Source organism: Triplophysa rosa, linkage group LG16 (genome assembly GCF_024868665.1).
Source record: "Triplophysa rosa linkage group LG16, Trosa_1v2, whole genome shotgun sequence".
NCBI lineage: Eukaryota > Metazoa > Chordata > Actinopteri > Cypriniformes > Nemacheilidae > Triplophysa > Triplophysa rosa.
This window is the reverse complement of record NC_079905.1, coordinates 7,901,220-7,920,437: the sequence shown is the minus strand read 5'-3', so window position 1 is coordinate 7,920,437 and position 19,218 is coordinate 7,901,220. Positions and strand designations below refer to the sequence as shown.

The 19,218-nt window shown below is 37.8% G+C and overlaps 1 protein-coding gene across 2 annotated transcripts in view; it reads right to left on the bottom strand.

Annotated features, from left to right (window-relative positions):
- Window positions 1-13,885: 13,885 nt before the first annotated feature.
- The window catches only part of samd12 (sterile alpha motif domain containing 12), a 76,660-nt gene continuing 71,327 nt past the window's right edge, over window positions 13,886-19,218 (bottom strand). The window contains exon 5 of one of the 2 annotated variants that reach the window (XM_057355093.1): window positions 13,886-17,296. In XM_057355093.1, coding sequence (XP_057211076.1) covers window positions 17,274-17,296 — 23 coding nt within the window. In that variant the 3' untranslated portion in view covers window positions 13,886-17,273. The remainder of the gene's footprint in view (window positions 17,297-19,218) is intronic. The other variant, XM_057355094.1, reaches the window with a different exon arrangement.

Genomic DNA, 19,218 nt, shown 5'->3' with positions numbered 1-19,218 from the left:
CTAAAAAAAATGACAAGTTTGGACATGTAAGGGAACTCATGAAATATGACCATTTCGCTTAATTATGTATGCTTCATCGTGTCGCCTATCAAGACAAACAGCAGGGAGAGCGACCGACAAATCCAGACACAGAACCCTTCATCATGCCCCCTGTGTCACAATAACACAAACCCTGCAGACACAAAACACCCCTCCAGCCTGACCTCTGCATTAACCTTGCTTATTAACACAGTGCTTAACTTAAACACAGCTGTCTGGACACTCAAAATGTCTACATTAAGTTCAAAAGTTTAAACAAAATAGTGAAACAAAAGTTTGGGAGAAAAATGAACAAGGAAACGTATAGGAAGATTAAACCATTGCTTCAGCCAACAATTATTATAATTAAATTGTATACATTCATACAATTAAAGGCATTGTTCATCCAAAAATGTCTGTCATTATTTAGTCACCCTTTTGTCATTTTAAACCTGTTTTACTTTCTTTTTTCCTGCAAAACACAAAAGAAGATATTTTAAAGAATGTTGATAACCAAAAACCGTTGGTCCCCATTGACTTCCATTGTATGGACACAAAAATAATGCAAGTCAATAGGGACCAACAGTTTTCTGTTACCAACATTCTTCAAAACATCATCTTTTATGTTCTGCAAAAAAAAAGAAATGATGACAGGGTGAACTATCCCTTTAAAATACATGTGATAACTTGCCCCTTTAATGGAAATGTATTACATAGTTGAGCCCTTGAATGTGTTCTAGTGCGAGTTTGTCATGTTTTGATTCACTTACCCAACAGCTATAGCAAAATATGATTTTGGAGTTTTTGTCACAAAATTATTTTACAGTTTTGAACCAGGTGTTTGGAAAACCAAGATACAAAATCACTGCTGGAAATCAAATGTGTGTAACTGGATTCAAAATCTTAGCTCCTAGATATATCCCATGTGACAACTTCCCCATGTGACAACCAGGAAAAAAACTCATCAGCTGTCAGTCAGATTTTAAAAACACTCAAGCTTGCATGTGATTTCCTTGACTTTGAAATGCATATTGGATTAATTATTCAAATCACACTGTACCCACTGCTGTTATTTCATTTGAGCAGAGAGAGAGAGAGAGACTGTGACTGTGGTTCAGTCTCAAATGGCACCTGGTTTTAACAACAGCTGTGCTCAAAGAGAGGGAAGCAGTTTGATTGGTGTGGCTTTCAGCCTCATTTTTTGAGACAGCTTCAGCGCTGTAATTAGTCCATTGCGGCAAGCAAGTTTCACACGGAGAGTCGCTGACATAACAGCATCCAAACACTAAAAATTATAGCATCACAACATAGTCATACGAACACAAAAAATCTAATCCAAATGACTGTTGTGACAGCATTTATGCAGCTAAATCACCTGTCAGTTATTTTTGTGTTAGGGTGCTAATTTGTATGTGAATGTGAAGTCTACGTATTCAACTTTGGCATATAATATCCTCACCGTTTATACAGTTTAACAGATTGTTCAAGGTAGGTATGCCATGACTTTTTAAAACAGACATTTTATAATCCCTACAGTATCAGTATACAGTACAGTAGGAAACTACAGTATCAGTGAACAGAGATTTAGAGGTGGGACAGAAAGCAGCACCCCAAACACCATTATAGTCACAACCAAACAACAATGCCCTGGCAACCACAGTCTTTTGAACACCTAACTGTAATATGTAAAAAAACTAAATGTACTGCATCATTTATAGTGTATAAATGTTGTTACAAAATTTACACAGTTAAATCAGATGGAAAACCAGTTTATATTGCATTACGAGTATACATTTGTGTGTGTGCGTAGTCTGCGTACCTACATAACAATATGTTGAGAATATAATTCTTTGGGAAAACTTGAGATTCCTTCTTTAAAATGTAAATGTAAAAATGCTGTGTAAGAAAGAGTAAATAATAAAAAAATGTAAAAAAATTGGATTATGGTGTTGGTTAGGGTTAGTTTATACTTAAAATATTTTTATAAAAAATAGAAATGCATGTTTTCCATTTAAGCAAATGCATGTGTGTGTGCGTGCGTGCGTGAAGGGTAAACCCTACGGTATGGGGACAAAATGTCCCCACAAAGATGGCAATATCCAAAATCCTTGTCCTTGTGGGGACATTTTTTTGTCCCCATGAGGAAACAAGCTTATAAATCATATTTTTTGAAAATCTAAAAGAGCAGACAGGTGTGTGTGTGATTGTTAGGGTTAGGGAATATGATATAGTTTGTACAGTATAAAAACCATTGCGTCTATGGAATGTCCCCATAAAACATGGAAACCCAACATGTGTGTGTGTGTGTGTTCATGTTTGTATATCCCGGTGGGGACCTAAACCTGAATACACACCAACACATGGGGACTCGTGTCACCGTGGGGACCAAAATTGAGGTCCCCAGGGGCAAAAAAGCTAATAAATTGTACAGAACAATATTTTTTACAAATCTAAAAATGCAAAAAGTGTTCTATGATCTTTAGGTTTAGGGTAGGGTTAGGGATACACTGAAAAAAATTTGGAGTGAAGTTTACTTGAAAAAAGCTAGGCAAGGTTTTCCACTCAGGAAATGTTAGTAAATTGATCAGAACTGTCCAAGTAAATGCTAAACCCATGTATAAGTAGTTTTTACTAGAAATTCCCAAGTACGGGGTCAAGTAAATTTTACTCATCCTTTGTTTGTAAATTTTATTTAAGTAATGCTTCTAAATATACTTAATATTTCTTAACAAGAGTCCTAGTTATCTTTTCCTCAGTAGTCTTTACTTGTTTGTTTTTTGTAAATATTACTTGAAATCATATGAGGTATTAATATGTGTTAAGTAAAATGTATCTGAAGACCAAAAACGCTGACAGGTATTTCACAAAAATACTTTATTCAGTGTTTGAATTCAAATATTTAACAGCTTATTTAAAAAACAGAGAAACAAATAAAAAAGGTAATCAAATAAATCAATTCAGATCCATTAAACCACCTTCACATTTCCTCTGGCATCAGTTAAAAATGTTTTATTGGTGAGAATGGTGAGTCCAATACCTGTGGAACAGATGAACATGGATGTTAATGCCACAATTAGATTATTTGTCATTAATAATTCAAATGAACTTATTGACCTTAATGCATTGAACATAGGCTAACGTTATACCAATTTTTAAACGTTAGAACAAATTAGTTCAAGATCCACCATTCTATCTGTAACAACAACGCCAGTTCAGAGCTAGCTAAGGCAGAGTTAGCTAAGGGTAAGTTAACACAGTAGGCTACTGCAAGTTTATCAATATCATATTGGTTATATACGGAGCATAAACTTGATTTAACTTTATGAATATGCATTACATGGTTAAGTTATTTGTCTAAGTTACGTAATGTTAGACATACGAGACTTGACACTACGTTTAGCAAACTGAACACTGTCAACATATTAATAGCTTAACTTAGCATCACGTTAATTCTATTATCCATGTGCATAATAAAAAACAACCGCGTTTGCAAACGTTGTCCAGAAATGTTAGCAATACCGAGACTCAATAACAAGAACTCGAACTCAAACAAACCAGCGAAAATAAAGTTTATTAACGCTGCACTATGCTGCAAACGTTACTACATGAATTAAAAAGAAAACATTTAATGACTTACCATAGTTTAATCCCCTCAGGACTGAAAAAAATGTTTCGCTGCGCAAGCTTTCCTCAGGCTCTTCGCGCCAGTTGTAATGTCCGAAGTGCGCACGCGCAGCTATTATATGGCTGTGTGGAGTATAATTTACTTGCGTTCATCAGTTTTATACATCGCTTAATTTAATGACAAAACACCAAGTAAATATTACTTGGCATTTTCATTTAAATTTACTTATGTATTAGAGCACAAATAATTACAAAGGAACCTCAAGTAACACATTGAATTAAACGGACATTTTTAAGTAGAAAGACAAACTACAACTTGCTTGTAAAACATACTCGAGTAATGCTAGCTTTATTTACAAACTCAAAAAATCATTTTTACAGTGTAGGGGATAATATACAGTTTGTACAGTATAAAAACATTACGCCTATGGACTGTCCCCACGGGGATAGTCAACCAAAGCCTGTGTGTGTGTGTGTGTGTGTGTGTGTGCGTGCGTGCGTGCGTGCGTGCGTGCGTGCGTGCGTGCGTGTGTGTGTGTGTGTGTGTTTTGTGTGTGTATTTTGTGTTCTGTGCATGTTGGGTTGTGTGTCTGTGTTGTGTGTGTGTGTGTGTGTGTGTTTTAAAGGGACAGTCATTTACCCATGTCATTCCAAACCTGTATGTCTTTTTTCTTCTGCAGAACACAAAATAAGATATTTTGAAGTAGGTATTCCACAAATCATTAGACCCCATCGACTTCCATTAAATGGACATACAATTACTGAGACATGTCTTAAAATATCTTCTTTTGTGTTCCACAGAACAAAGAGTCATATACAGAGTCTGAATGACATGAAGGTGAATAAATGACAGAATTTTTATTTTTGGGTGAGCAGTCCCTTTAAGAACAACTTTTACGGCTGTCATGCAAGTTAAACCATTTCTTTTGATGAACTGCCTGTGTAGAAGCGACTTTCTCTTGTCGCTTTAATATTTTAGCTTTGCGCTGTGAGACTGTCGCTCCAGCGAGCCTGAGGCAAACGCGCCAATTACACTACCACTGACTATTCTCTATGATATGCCATGAAGCTTTCATCACTGATGCATTACCAAAGCAAATTATAGATTTTACAACAAAGTTAACTCGAGAGCTGTCAACCAGATCAACACCCCTTGCTGCATTTAGTCACTTTTCCATTGAGCGTCCATCAAATATACACGCTCAATCTGTCTCTGGCACAGCAAAAGAAGGTTAGCTTCTCGAGAACGGATCGGGCTGTGGGCAAACTGACAAGACTATCTGCTCTTTACATTTATACTGTATACTGCAATAAATACAAAAGGCCCTCTGCTAAAACCATTAAACTTACATAAAACCCACGCATTTGCTAAAAGCACTTAGTCAAAATAAACGTAAAGAATAGGAAGTGTCTGGGCGTATGTTGCTCCCATGGATCTTTATGAAAAGTATTTTACGTGATACAAACGGGTAAACGGAATCTACAAGTTCCAGACAGTTCTGTTGGTGTGTAAAAATGATAAGACCTCATCCGGCGTCTGTCGTGTGAATGAAAAAGTGGAGAGTATTCCAGATGGAGATGAACAGTTTCCCTCCCTCTCTCTCTCTCTCTCTCTCTCTCTCTCAAGGCAGCAGCTGATGATCATCCGCATCTCCAACTCTGGTTGCCTCACATCGACAAAGCTTCGCCTCATAAATCTTGCACCTCAGGTATTCCACATGCCCTGGAAAACCAGGAATTTTTGGCCCTTTAGCTTTGCTTTAGGTGAACACTGCAGCAGGGGCGTAGCCAGAACTTTTTTTTAGAGGTGGCCAGGAAAGACCCAGTGATTTTATTAGGGTAACCAAAAAATCCTTACAGAGAGAAATTCTTTAACTTCGACTGTAATTAACACCAATTCTTCATTACACATAGTTTGCTGGTCAAAAACATACACAAAGAACGTAAAGTAAACAATTTATTTGCAATGCTTTCATGTGCTAACATTATTTTAAAATAATTTGCTAGCTATCATTTGCAGTAAGTTAGCATTTTTTATAGAAAATAAACATTGCAGTACCCCAACTTAAACTTTCGCGAAAATGTAATTAAGGAATGAAATCCAGTTAAACAAGACTGATTTTACTGACTTGATCCTTCTGCTCTCTATGAACTTCAATGGTACATAGACAGTACACTGTCACGAAGCGGTTAGCAGCTGTTCAGCTATAGCGCTCAGACTGTCAGAGCGTCAGCGTATGACATCATGAGAACATTACTCTCACGTTACTTTCAGTGCATACGCTAAATGATCTGCGCAGCACTCCGTAAACTCCGACACACATCTTAAAACTGCTTCGCACAACAGAGGTGGCCAGATAGGTGGCCATCCATCATTCAGGGGTAACCGTGGCCACCCATGGTCACCATGTAGCTACGCCCCTGCACTGCAGACAGGGAACACATAGATATAATGATAACACAAGCCGGCTGTGATTTATCCCCTTCCACACCAGTTGGCATTGGAGAAACAGACAGCATGTAAACGCAACCTGCCACCCTGAAAGAACGCTTATTTCACCCCTAAGAAATATAGATGCCGTCCGAGGACAGGATTGCTTAGGATCACAAAACTGAATCTTCAAAAACAGATGACAGATTCAGACTGCAGAGACTCAGGTCAGCAAACGGTCGCTTCCGTGATATATGGAGCTGAACTTTTTTGAATAAGATGGAAAGAAAAGCATAGCTTGAGGTCTGGGTTGTTTTTTCACAGTATGAGGACTGTCGAATCTGACATTCAATTCCCTTTGTTATGAACCCAAACCCAGAGGGCTGATGGGAATAAAATGTGAAACATCGTTTGTTCCAGCCTCCGAGGGAGGAGGAATATAAGAGAGCTTGAGAGCCATCAAATAGAAATTAGGCCTATTCCCCAGTGTGCCTGCGAGTTTGCTGGAATTTGCAAGTTCCTCCGAATCTCGCATGAGTGTCAGAGATGAAACATGGAGATAGGCTTAACAGCGCTTGTAAATTGGTGGGACCAAAAATTGTAAAAGCAATACAGGGGTTGTATTTCTTAACAGGAAAGTTTCTTAAACTTTTATGGCCCAGGGGTTGATTTTTATTAAAACTATCAGTTTTTTTTATCACATTAGAGCAATAGCTTAGAAACTTTTTACTCGGTCTTCGTTATTTTTTGCTCCTATTCAAATGCACATAGTTAAGTTATTTTTAATGTTAGTGTACATGGTAACCTAAGAACATAACTTAGTTATTGTGGGCTGTGTTTAAATAAATAGAAACATGGTTATTTAGTGGACAACATATCGCTGCTGTCCTTCCGAATCTTCATATCCCCATATTTTGTGGTTTTCTATTTTTGTCATGAATCATTATTATTAGTCAATCTTTCTGTTTGTCACTGGGTTTTGCAGATATCTAACCAATAAAAAGTTTTAAAAAGTGCTTTTCAACTTTCAACAGTATTCAATCATTCAAACAGTACAGTGTTTTTTCCATTTCATGAAAAACAGCAAATGTGGACATCCGAGGTTTCAAAAGGACAGCAACAATATTTAAATTTAGCCCCCACCCCTTCAGACACAAGCGTTCCTTGTAACATCATTTCCAATAAAGCTATAATTCAATCAAACATAATCTGAGATATGGAAATGACACAGTGTGGACATTGTTAGTACACAACGTAAATAAAAATTTGGTTTCAAATTATAAGCCAAAGATGCTCAAAGTTAAAGAAACAACCACAAATCTACCAGACACCAAACATAACATAATAAATAAATACAACAAACAAAAACCTACTTGGAAATCAATTACATTTGGATACCTGGGTAGGCCTCCCCCTGGAAGATTCTCCAAACAAATCAAAAAGTAAATATTGTTTCCTTTCATGAACAGTATAACATGCACTTATCTTATTGTGTCTGACCTATCAGCCCTGAAGGAATGTAGAGCAATCACTTTTGTGCACATATATTCATTGTGAGACAGACAAACTGCTACAATCTCAGGCACTTAGAAGCAGAGGCAGCAGTAATTATGACAAGGCAGGGCGATATAATAGCTGACAAAGCCTGCCTTCAAGCCCATTAGAAAGAGAGGTGGGAGGGACCTAAAGTTCCCTTCTGAACATATCAGAGAGATATACGGGCCGTATATGGCTGAGAAACGCAGATTGAAAGAAAGAGAAGGGGATAAAAAATAAGAAACGCAAGACATGAAAGAGAAAAAGACAAAGAGAGAGAGAGAAGCGCTACATCTGACCTATAAAGAATGTTGGAGGAAAATGTGGGTGGAGACGTTCGGAGTTCCCATTACATCTCACACCAGTTGTGTTTCATTTTGGGATTCGAAACAGATTGAGCTGTCACAACACATCCTAAAGTTGCAATGTCTTACTCTTTGAATATTTAAAGGTACAGTTCACCCAAAACATGTTAACATTTACTCACCCTCATGTAGTTTCAAGACTGCATGATCATTTTCCTCAAATCAAATACAAAAGATGTTTGGCAGGAGATAACGTAGTTACAAAACACGCTCTGTGCAGTTTGTTCGTTTAGTGCTACTGTAGAAACAACATGGTGAAGTCCATGTAAAGGGACCCGCGGTGTGTGTAGATAGAAATAGCTCATTCTAAGGTAATAAAAACATAAGGCTTCATTATGTAAGGTCTTACACCTCTGAAGACATAGTAATGCATTGTATTGCATTTCGGTCAATAGATACTCCAAAATAATACTCACTGGAACTTTAAATGCAACAATCAAATTTCCCGAGTAAATTAACCTCTGGTGTCATACTATTGTTCAACTTTTACCTCAGACACTTGGAGAACTTAGAAAATTAAGTCTTGACACACAATATTAAAAAAGTTAAACAGGCCTGGTACTACACAAGAGCATTTTTTTCTGTGTAAACTGCACCTTTGATAAAAGAAATGCTGAGTCTAAAGATATTCTGCAGTCATAACATTGAACCCAACAACAGTAGTGCAAATTATGTACTTCAGGGGTGTGATTCATAGAACGAACGTACGCACAGAAAACGCATGTACGCCTCTCTATCAGATGTGAAATCTATAAATCGCACATGATCGTGAAATTGCTGTCTTAATGATGTAAAAATAATGTCATTGATATATGAAAGAGCACCAACGTCCAAATCATATACAAGCGGCAAGAATGACTTCTATTTTCAAAAACCTGCAGCACTCGGACAAGACCACGTCAAAGACCGTTTTAATAAATATGAACGTTGCCGTGGATTTTTGCGTACGAAGGCTTTACGATCAACTCTGTGTGTACGCACGTTTTATAAACGAGGCCCCACTGTGTATAATACGATTATAGAACATGACTGTGTAGCGGAGTGGCTAGAAACCAAGTTGGATGAATTCTTTGTGTGAAGCAAAGCCCTTTATATACGATCTCATTATTTTCCTTCAGCTCTTAAAGCTGTTGAGCACACCAATGCGTTGGGAATATCTTAAGAACGCTTTTCTGTGACCTATCAAACGACCCAATCAATATTGTTTTACTGCAGACACACTCGATTTTTGCTAACACGATGTTGCAGCAGCAGACAACAGCCCGTTCTGTCATTCTCAGTCCCAGCTGCTGCAGAGCCGAGCTGTGCCAAGCCGGATGCCCATGGGGCTACGCTGAGCCTGGGGCTGACACAGCTTCCAGCTGGCCCCCTGGACTCTCCGGGATCATCTTCTCGCTCCCTCTCCAAACTCACACCACATCATTTAAACGGGCATGGCGCCTGGCCCACACATGCTCTAGCTGTCACAGCATTAACAATGTGACATATCCAAACACGCCATCATCAGTCTCGAGCATCTGAGAATGAGTTCAGTTCCAGATTCCCAGTGGCCTCACTGGACCAAAATGCATCCTCCAAGTTTAAAATGAATGCGATCTGTGCATGCTGTTGTTGGTTTTGTTTGGGGAATAGGGAGATACATGCATAAAACAATAAAAGCCTGTGAAAATGCATATCTACATGGTTATGGATGTGGACATGGAATAGTAAGGCCACAGGAACAACAGAAAGACCTCTGAGGCACACAAGCAGCTTGTTTCCAATGCGCATTTAATTCAGTGCTTCTATCAACATACATGCGGCCCGCATAAGCAGCGCGGTACTGTGACGAATTAGCATAATGTAGCTGCTAGAGTTTTCACTGAACATATTTGTGCTTCACATCAAGCTCTGTACACAGAAACATATCCCCCCCCCACACACACACACTGTAGACCGACATACAGCCATGGAAAGAATTAAGAGACCATTCCAAAATTGTATTTAATAAGCATTTAGATGTATTGTGACCAGTCCAGTGTTTGTTAAATTTCAACAAAATCAAACCTCAGGACTGACATAGAGTCCAACAGCAATGTGAAAGACTGACAGCATGACAAGACACATGAAAACTTTGATAAAAATCGAGGTTATCACATAATTTTGTTTACTTTCCCTAAATACAACATATTACTGTTGTATTGCTAAAAAGTGAATATGAATACGGAGCATCTTTGCTGTTATTTTGATCTGTTTCTCCTGTTCTTGAAATTTGAAAGAAATATCGCAAGTAGGCCTAGTTCACATGAAAAAAAACACCTCTAAATAGTGAATTCAGAAAAACTGAAGATAATTTTGAAACGGTCTCTTAATTTTTTCCGCTGTATTATTACCATCATATTGCAATACATTGCAAATATAAGTAATATAAGCAACAATACAATGAAGTGAACAACACTCCAACTGAGTCATCCAGATGATTGAAACAGATCAAAGCAACACTGAGGGGTTTCTGTTTCATAGGTTAATATTCAATTAGATTTATAAATGATCACTTTTGTAGCTGAGACTAATGGCTGGAATACACTACAAGACTTTTAAAATCAGAACAGATTTTTTAAAACTAGACATCATACACTCATACACAAAGTTTCAGATAGAAACACACTAACTGATCAAATCTGCAGACTGGCACAGACTTTCTGCAACAGTTCCAAAAGTCTTATAGTGTATTTTAGCATTAAAATACTCAATGCAAATGAAAAAGCCCTTTATCTTCTGTACATGCAGAGCTGCAACTACACAACAAATTCTAAACTATCATTAACAAGTTGTTCGTCCAGTGATTGCTTTAACACTATTTGGGGCTAATAATCAAGTTATCGTGACAAAAAAATACCCGTCTCACCTGTTTACGCATCTGTTTGTGCTAAACTCGTCCTTTATTTACACAAATACACAAGGAACTTTGACTTGGAACTTATTAAAAATATTTAACACGGATAATAAAGATTTTGTGTTCTTAGTGTGAGGTGACACTACAAAGCAAAGATTTACGATCTTCCAGGTTTAATTGTTTCAGTGTTTTGCTTAATAGTTTTTCTATAGTTTCATATATTCGATCATTATATATTTAAACATTCTTGTTTTAAGATCTTAGAAATATGTCTGATTATATTCTTTATTTTATATTCTATTATTAAGAGTCTTTTAACTCTTTTGGGAACACGAGAAGACACTTTGATTTCAACATGCTGCCATGAACAAGTGTGAGAAAAATGTGCCCTTTCTTGCAGTTGTGATTGGCACCACACAAGAAAGGTCAAAACTGCTCAGACTTGTCTAAAGAAAAAAAGGGGGGGAGGCAGGGTGTGCCAGTGATGACACCCCAGATCTTTGCTTAAGAACACCTGTTCCTTATACACATTTGTCACACACAATTCCCAGCATTTTAGAGCAGAGACCAATGAGTCACACATTCTCTCATAAAAGAACCTCCGATCATTCATGATTGCACAAGACAATTATTAACTGGAACAAGTTGTGACACATGACAATGAGTGTTGATTATGAAGCACAACTGTTGGTGTTGAGAGTGCTATGTCAGCAGGGTGAAAAAGTTTACGAGCTATTGTTCTTTACGTAAAAACTGTATTTTAAGTATTTAAGTATTAATGGCCTGAAACCAAACTCATGCTGCCCATACAAGCATCACAGCTCAGTATTTCATAGCAGGTACTAGTATTCCCACTTTTGATATTCAGTAAAATAGTCATCAAGTTGTATACACAAACATTACCAAACACTCACATATATTTGAATTACAATATATAAAATGTTTGAATCTTGAGACACATAAATCATGTAATTTTATAGTGATTTCACTTGAAAGCAAAACAAAAACAAACTAATCAAAATTCAAATTACTAAAACAACTTTCAGTGTGGTTTCTTCCGAACTAAAGTCATTATAGCTGCTTGTATTTCATATATTTTATATAGAGCCCTGTTGTGATGCAACTCTGCAAGAAGTCTTTTGTGTTTGTGTCTAAGTCATAAAGAGACACAATGCCTGCATGAATGAATTGTAGTAGTTGTTCGAATGAGTAAATGATGCAGTACACTATATGATGCAGTACACTACAGTCCTTTCGCCAGACATCCATTTGGATGGGGACTACCTCTGGAGCCCATGGTCACACAAACTTACATCTTTGCCTGTACAGTATGTCTGCAGAGGTACATGGAGACAATAAAATGTGGATTTATACAATGATCACATTTGTTCCGGTTGCCTTGAGGCAGCATGTCACACAAAGCTTGCAGCCGAGATCTGATACAGCTTTTCTGTCATGAGCCGTGTGTGTCCTTGGCTTGCTGAGAAACACTTTACATTTTATGAGTGCAGGCGTTGTGGGATACAGTTGTGGCTGCAATATGGATGCCTGCTTGGTGTGTGACTATGGGGTAATATTGGTCTGGCTTGTGGGCTTTAAACATTCAAATCTTTTCACGAAACTTAAAAAGTTATTTATTGCAAAAATGCATGGTCAAAAAATGAAAAAGGTACATTACTACTGCAATTCATGCAATTCTGCAAAATAGCCAGATTTGGAAAAAAAATGGAAACAGCTTCAGAATATCGCATTTATATAAGAAATTTAATTTGACAGAATTTTCAATTATTTTTGAAATGCAGAAAAAACTAAAATAACAGAAATTAACTAGGTGTAAAATAGCATTAAAAACGTAATTTTACATTTCAAAAATGTTACTTAAATTTGTTTCTGGCGCCCCAACTGCTGAAATATTACAGTTTTTAGTCACATTTATATCAGATTAAAAACAACAACAAAACAAAAAAAGTTTTCAAACAACCTTTAGTCATTTCAAGCATTGGACCATTATGACCATGTGTCATATGGCTGAATGTTGTTGCCTAGCCACCCAAAATACACACACGTACACACTGTAGCCTATATGTGCTGGAGTATTGTGAAAAGTGAAGACTGACATTATATTTGAGTATGTAATAATAGAACGAATAGAAATACTTTGAAATTTGAATAATCACGACAGAGAAGCCAAACTAAGGAAAGATATGCAAGTATGGGTGAGCACAGACAAGCATGTTATAGATAGATACAGAAGCAGCTCGGAGATAGAAATGTGAGGACAGAGCAAGAGCAGTCCAAATGTGAGGGATAGAAGCACGAGAGCAGAGGAAAACGCTGTTAAAATGCTGAGAACATCTCTGGTGGAGTCACTGGAGACTACAGAGGGTTTGAGGTGGAGTGATGTTTGTCATATTCCACCATCTGCTCATCTCTCACTTTCTCCCACCAGCTAGCCTGAATCTTCTCTGTCAGCAGGAGGACAAAGTGTGTGTGTGTGTTTGTGAGAGACATAGCCCAGTCAATATCAATCTAGACTAGCCTGGTGGCGTGTTTTGAACACAGTAGAGCACTGACATGAATTTGATTTGTACTACTATTTGAAACCATCTTAATAGTGTTTCACAACCTTTTTGGTCTGATGTATTGCCACACCCCCATCAGTAAGGCAAAGCGCTTTGTAACACACATCAACAGAATATAGATCGATATATTCTCTCTATTATAAAATCTATAAAGTATGGAAAATATATTACTTTTTTTTAGATGTAAACAAAGCAAACTCCAGCACCGCGTGGTGTTCACATACCACTGGTTGGGAATCAATAAACTTAAATGAACTATCTTGTTTACTGTGAACTTTTCCTTGCTATCCATCTATTAAAAGTAACATAATCGCATCTGACCTCCCAATAAAAAAGGTTTCACAGTGGTGACTCTGCTCTGTTGGTTAAGCACAGGTTCCAAAAGTATCAAAAATGTGAACGTTTATTAGAATATTAACATACTCTTTATGAATAATCACACTACGGAGAGAATGGAGAGGGAAAGGTCTGCATGCCTTCTAAAAAGAAAACATCAGAAACAATCATACAATCAACAATAATAAAAAACGTGCACACTTTTAGTCAAAAATCATACATTTTTAATTGCACATTATGGGTGTAAATAAACATTGATAAACATTATTTAGATTAATGCATACAGCTTGATGTTTTTATAAGTGCGAGTATAAATGCACACGTATTTGTGTGTTTATCTCCCGATGTTTCTTTGTACCTGCGTATCTGCATGAATAATACATGTATTGATATGTAGCGAATCCATAAATGCTTTGTGCAGTTCTCGAGGGAAGAAAACTTTCACTTGATTTCTGTGGTGTGGTCATGTCCCAGTGTTCTTGTAAAGAGCTGATTTAAACCTAATCAGAACATTAGTACTAGAACTATAGACCTATAGATAGATATCAATTATTTCTTTTAAACTCAGTATACACCACAGTAAAATATACAACCTTCTCAGGTAAGAATGCTTTCATTCCAATGAAACTACATTGACGGAAGGGCGCTTAAGTATTCAAATTCCCTTTCTCAAAGTTACAGACTTTTCAAGGCAAATTTTACAGACAAAAGAACAGGGAGGAGAAAAACCCTCCTTGAGTACATTTCATTTTCACATTTAATTATCATCATACATTTGTGCATTAATTATTATGTATAAGGGCTCTTCAAGATCAAAAAAGAGTCTGAGTAACAGTGACGGGGAGCTTTAGTGGACTAATACAGTACAAGTTAAGAATCTCAAAGGGCCGAACTGTACTTTTTCTTTTTCGTTTTGTTGTTTGAAATCTAAATTTGAAGACTCCTGAGAATGAATGTTTTCCCCTTTGCATATAAATAACAATATATATATTTTAATAAATAGCAACATTTTAATGTTTAATATATCTTTACAGTCTTAGTATATTGAGCAAGTTTAATATACTGTAGAATATGCTATAAAAATGTATCGTTAAAATATTAAATAATCCCATAACATCTACTGTATATGCATTTTTCTTAGAAAATAACAACAATGGCCTAAAGCGGATTAATAGTCTGAATCATGTTTGCAGAACAGTCTAGATTGACTGTGGTTAATCTACTGTGGGATGGTCTCACAAAGTTAAAACGCTCATCTCAGCATTAATGTCTAATGATCCAACCTCCATAAAGAAAAATACTATATTCAATATTTTACAGTTGATTTAGTAGAGTTGATTTTGTTGGCCACGGCTCATCTGAATGATCAATATAAGAGTGAACCCTTTTGGACGAACATCAAATCGTGATAACAGCAATAATGCGATTTCATTTTAAAGCCACTGTCTATGAACCAAATGAGCCTGAATTCTCAATATACTGAGATCTATACTAGTTTAGCAGCCATTAAATCAACGACCGTTTTTCATTTCACCCCTCAGCCCTTTTCGCATTCCCTCAGTCAACAAAAGTTGCATCAAGCCCTCCAGGTGATTAAAAAACCCCACCAAGGCGTCACAAAGGCATGAAATGGTAGCTAGTTTTTTAATTGGAACATGCTTTTCCCTAGATTCTCCGTATTGACTTCATCCTGTGTGGCAGACGAGAGCCAATGCGAGATGTAATCGACAAGGTCTAATCGATACCACTCAATTTTTGGATCTGATTCCAATCTAAAGCATCTTGTAAGGCAAACCTTCCATCATACGGCCGCATGCAACCTATTACTGTAGCTCTCAAAACAACTGGAGCCGACCCAGATAATCGATGGCCGGTCTGCACGGTCACGGACCTTTGTTGGGTGCCATGTTGGCGCCTCTGCGGTAGATGTGTGATATTGCGGTATCATGCTACAGTTGTGGCAAGTCCCTTTGTGGCGAGAACCCATGTCGACGCCTGAGGCTCGTGTAACTAATGGAGGCTTGATACAAACGTGGCAATGATCAAAGTGTAAAAAGACACAGTTCGTTTGATTTAGTTTTCCATGTGCTTCAGAGTTAAAAAGGTAACAGTGAATGGCCATGTTATATTAACAGTGATGCCTTTGTGAGGATCTCCGTTCAATACCATAAATTAAATGGAAAGTTCAAGGTTTTCTAGCGACAGGCTCCTTGCATCCTTTTCAGCATCTTGCATCCTTTTATAGTCTTCTTTAAAGGGACAGTTCACCAAAAAATCATCAAGTAACCATTTAGTCATCCTCATGTTGTTCCAAACTCAAATTGGACTTTATTTCTTGAGACAAAACAAGTTCAAATGAATATTCAAAATTCATCAAATAAAAGTGGCCATGGTCACCATTCACTTTCATTGTATGAAAAAAAAGTAGGTTGTATATGACTTGTTTTATGTCTCATGCACATAAATGGGCAAGTTACTTATTTGAAACAACATGAACATGAATAAATGACAACCAATTCATTTTTGGCTCAACTGTATCTTTAATAATTCATTTTTTCATTTTCTCGTCTTTCCTCAACAGAGGGATGGAGAAGAAAGCCACACAATGATCTCCATAGAGGCGTATCCTCTGCTTCTCTCTTCTCCTTTCCCAAAACGTAAGAATCTCCCATTTGTGATGCGCTGCAGTTTTATATCCCAGTTGCTTCATCCTGTCAGCTTATTCAATTCAACCATGAATCAAACTCCAACACTGACTCCGGATCAGGACATGACTGTGCGATGCCAGTGAAACAAGGATCTGGGGTGGACTGTAGCTTCGTGTGGAAGAGTGGGCTTGTGTTTTTAGAGGAGATCTGGTCTCAATCACAGTGCAGTTCAGGTTAGGGAAGATGGGCTCTACTTTTGGACGAGAGAATGATGAAGGAATTCAAGATAGGGGACATATAAAGACAGAGACAACTTACCAAGCAAGCCAACCAGTTCACATTATACAAGACGTGGAGAGAGGAGACGAGTAATATTCAGACGTGCAAAATATGGAGTCCTGATAGATGCATGGATGGAGATAGAAAGAGAGAGAAAGAGAGAGAGAGAGAAAGAGAGAGAGAGCGAGAGAGAGAGAGGTCACTACCACTTCTGTAGTTTCTGTATGTGTTGTCGAGCATCATGCTTGCCTGCACAGATTTGCTAACAGGCTGTGTGCTGAGCACTGGCAGAAAGAGGGAGTTTAAAGTGCTACACTTCAGGAGATTACACACAACAAACAAGTTGATTCAGCAGCGAGTCTTTCACATAGTCCAAGACAAGAACATCATTAGTCTGGGTGATTCTCCAAGGTTTGAGTTGATATGCTGTTGAGGACTGCTGTTGAAAATAAGTTGGATCCAGTTTTGTTCAGGGGTGGTTTAGATCTGGGAGATGTGTGGTTCAGGAGTTTGAAGAGGACAGTCTGGTGTGTGCTGTGGACATCGGAGTATATGGGCGGGTCTCCGGGAGTACTCAGGTTATGGAGAACTCTCCAGGGAGGCTGCGGGAAAGCAGAGGGGAGAAAAACAGAGAAGGTGAGAACATTTGTGTAAAAAAGCACATTGAAAACGAATATGATGGAGATAAAAAAATGACAGAACAAATGAGAAATTATGTAAATGAGGGAGAGAAAGACCAATTATATAAAAAGGATCACAAAAGGGCCTCTTTAATACACTACACATGTACAATACAATAGATTATGTAGAATTGTGTGCGCTCAAACTTCAGAAACAACACTATGGAGAGGTTTTTTAATCTACACAGTACGCACAAAAAAACACGGGATGTTCAGATGGAGCTGGAGTAATCTCTAGTTAGGGATGGGCAAATGACGTTCATCTGGGCCTGGCGAAATCTCTCCCTACCTCGGGATGGGCATATGTGATATGTTAATATCCATTTATTACACGGCGCTCTGGATTACTTGATTCTGATATTCCCAGATAACAACCTCCCAAAACGAATAACACACGGTAACCCGATGCAGCAAATCATTTTGAAAGGTTTTTTTTGACAAATCAAATATAAATATGTTTTTTAATAACATATATGACATTAGATTTACAAATGAAAATGATTAAACCAAATTGCCTGTTCGCGACATTTGAATGTCGTTTCTTACCTTAAAACCTTAAAACTAGGAAGTAAACGTTTTTTTTTCTTGCGGAAGGTCTGCATTCGGTAAAAATGATGTCCAGTTTTTTTCTCATGTGGCAAGTAGCCGTGTAATACGTGGGATAATGTACAAGCAGCTGGCTGTTATTGCGAAATAAGCCCCTTCAGTCTGATACAGTCCTGATCACACTGTCAGGGCCTTATTTCTGCGATAACAACCGGCTGCCTGTACATTATCCTTTACAGTGCAAGCCCATCTCTTTTTGTTTCTCCAAGGCATCAATGCGACAAAACGGACAGCAAAGGGGCAAATGTTCCTCTGAAAGATATACTGTATATATATATATTTTTTCAAAGTTATAAAGAAATCTCATTATGAACTCGAATATTTCTCTATATATTCTCCCCAAACCAAGCTATCTGAGCTATTTCCTCCACATTAGTTGCAAAAGATCTTACTGTACATCAACAACTGTCTCATTTGTGTCTATTGTTTATTGTTTGAAGGAGTTTTAAGGGAAACGTTTAAGACAAAGTTGATATTTAATTGCAACAACAGAGACCGCCACTAAAATTTCCTGTTACCTCCGAGCAATAGCATTTTACTCTGGGGAGAGCAGGAAATTAAGTGGGAAGCACAAACTCACCGGGAGGAAACAAATGGGAGGAAGAACACAAAGCGTGTGTCTGCAAACAAACAGAAGAACTTTTCTGTACAAACGAGAGGAGAGATGGAAAACATGTACTGAAGGGTGAGAGAAAAGAGCATGAAATGGTGGTTACAGTGGTGAATCAATAGCAGTATAGCTGTCCCAGAATTCAACAGGAGCAAAGTTTAGCAAAGCACACACCTTACTAACTCACCTGACCTTTAAGAAAGAAAGAAGAGATAGACAGAGAGAGGAGTGGAGAGGAGAGGGAGAGAGAGACAAATGCGACGCATGACAGATCACAGATTTTTGATGTGACATTCAACAGCGTTATAAAGCTGATCAGATGGTCAGACACGTGTCTGAATGCACTCTTGAAACCCTTATAATGTTTGAATCACAATTGTGATATAGCTCATATTAAACGTCCACACAAACACACACCATTACCTCCAAGAGAGGACCCCCTGGAGCACAAACAGCACACGCGCCGGCTCCTGGCTACACAGAGCATATATAGCCTTTGAAATTCATTATCATGGGGAAGCCTGACAAGCTGTCAAAGTAACGTAAGCAAGCTCTCCATCCCAAACAGAAGTGTGCGGCAGTGTTGTCGAGGAGGTGGGGGAAGTTCATCTGAACGACAAAACCGCGT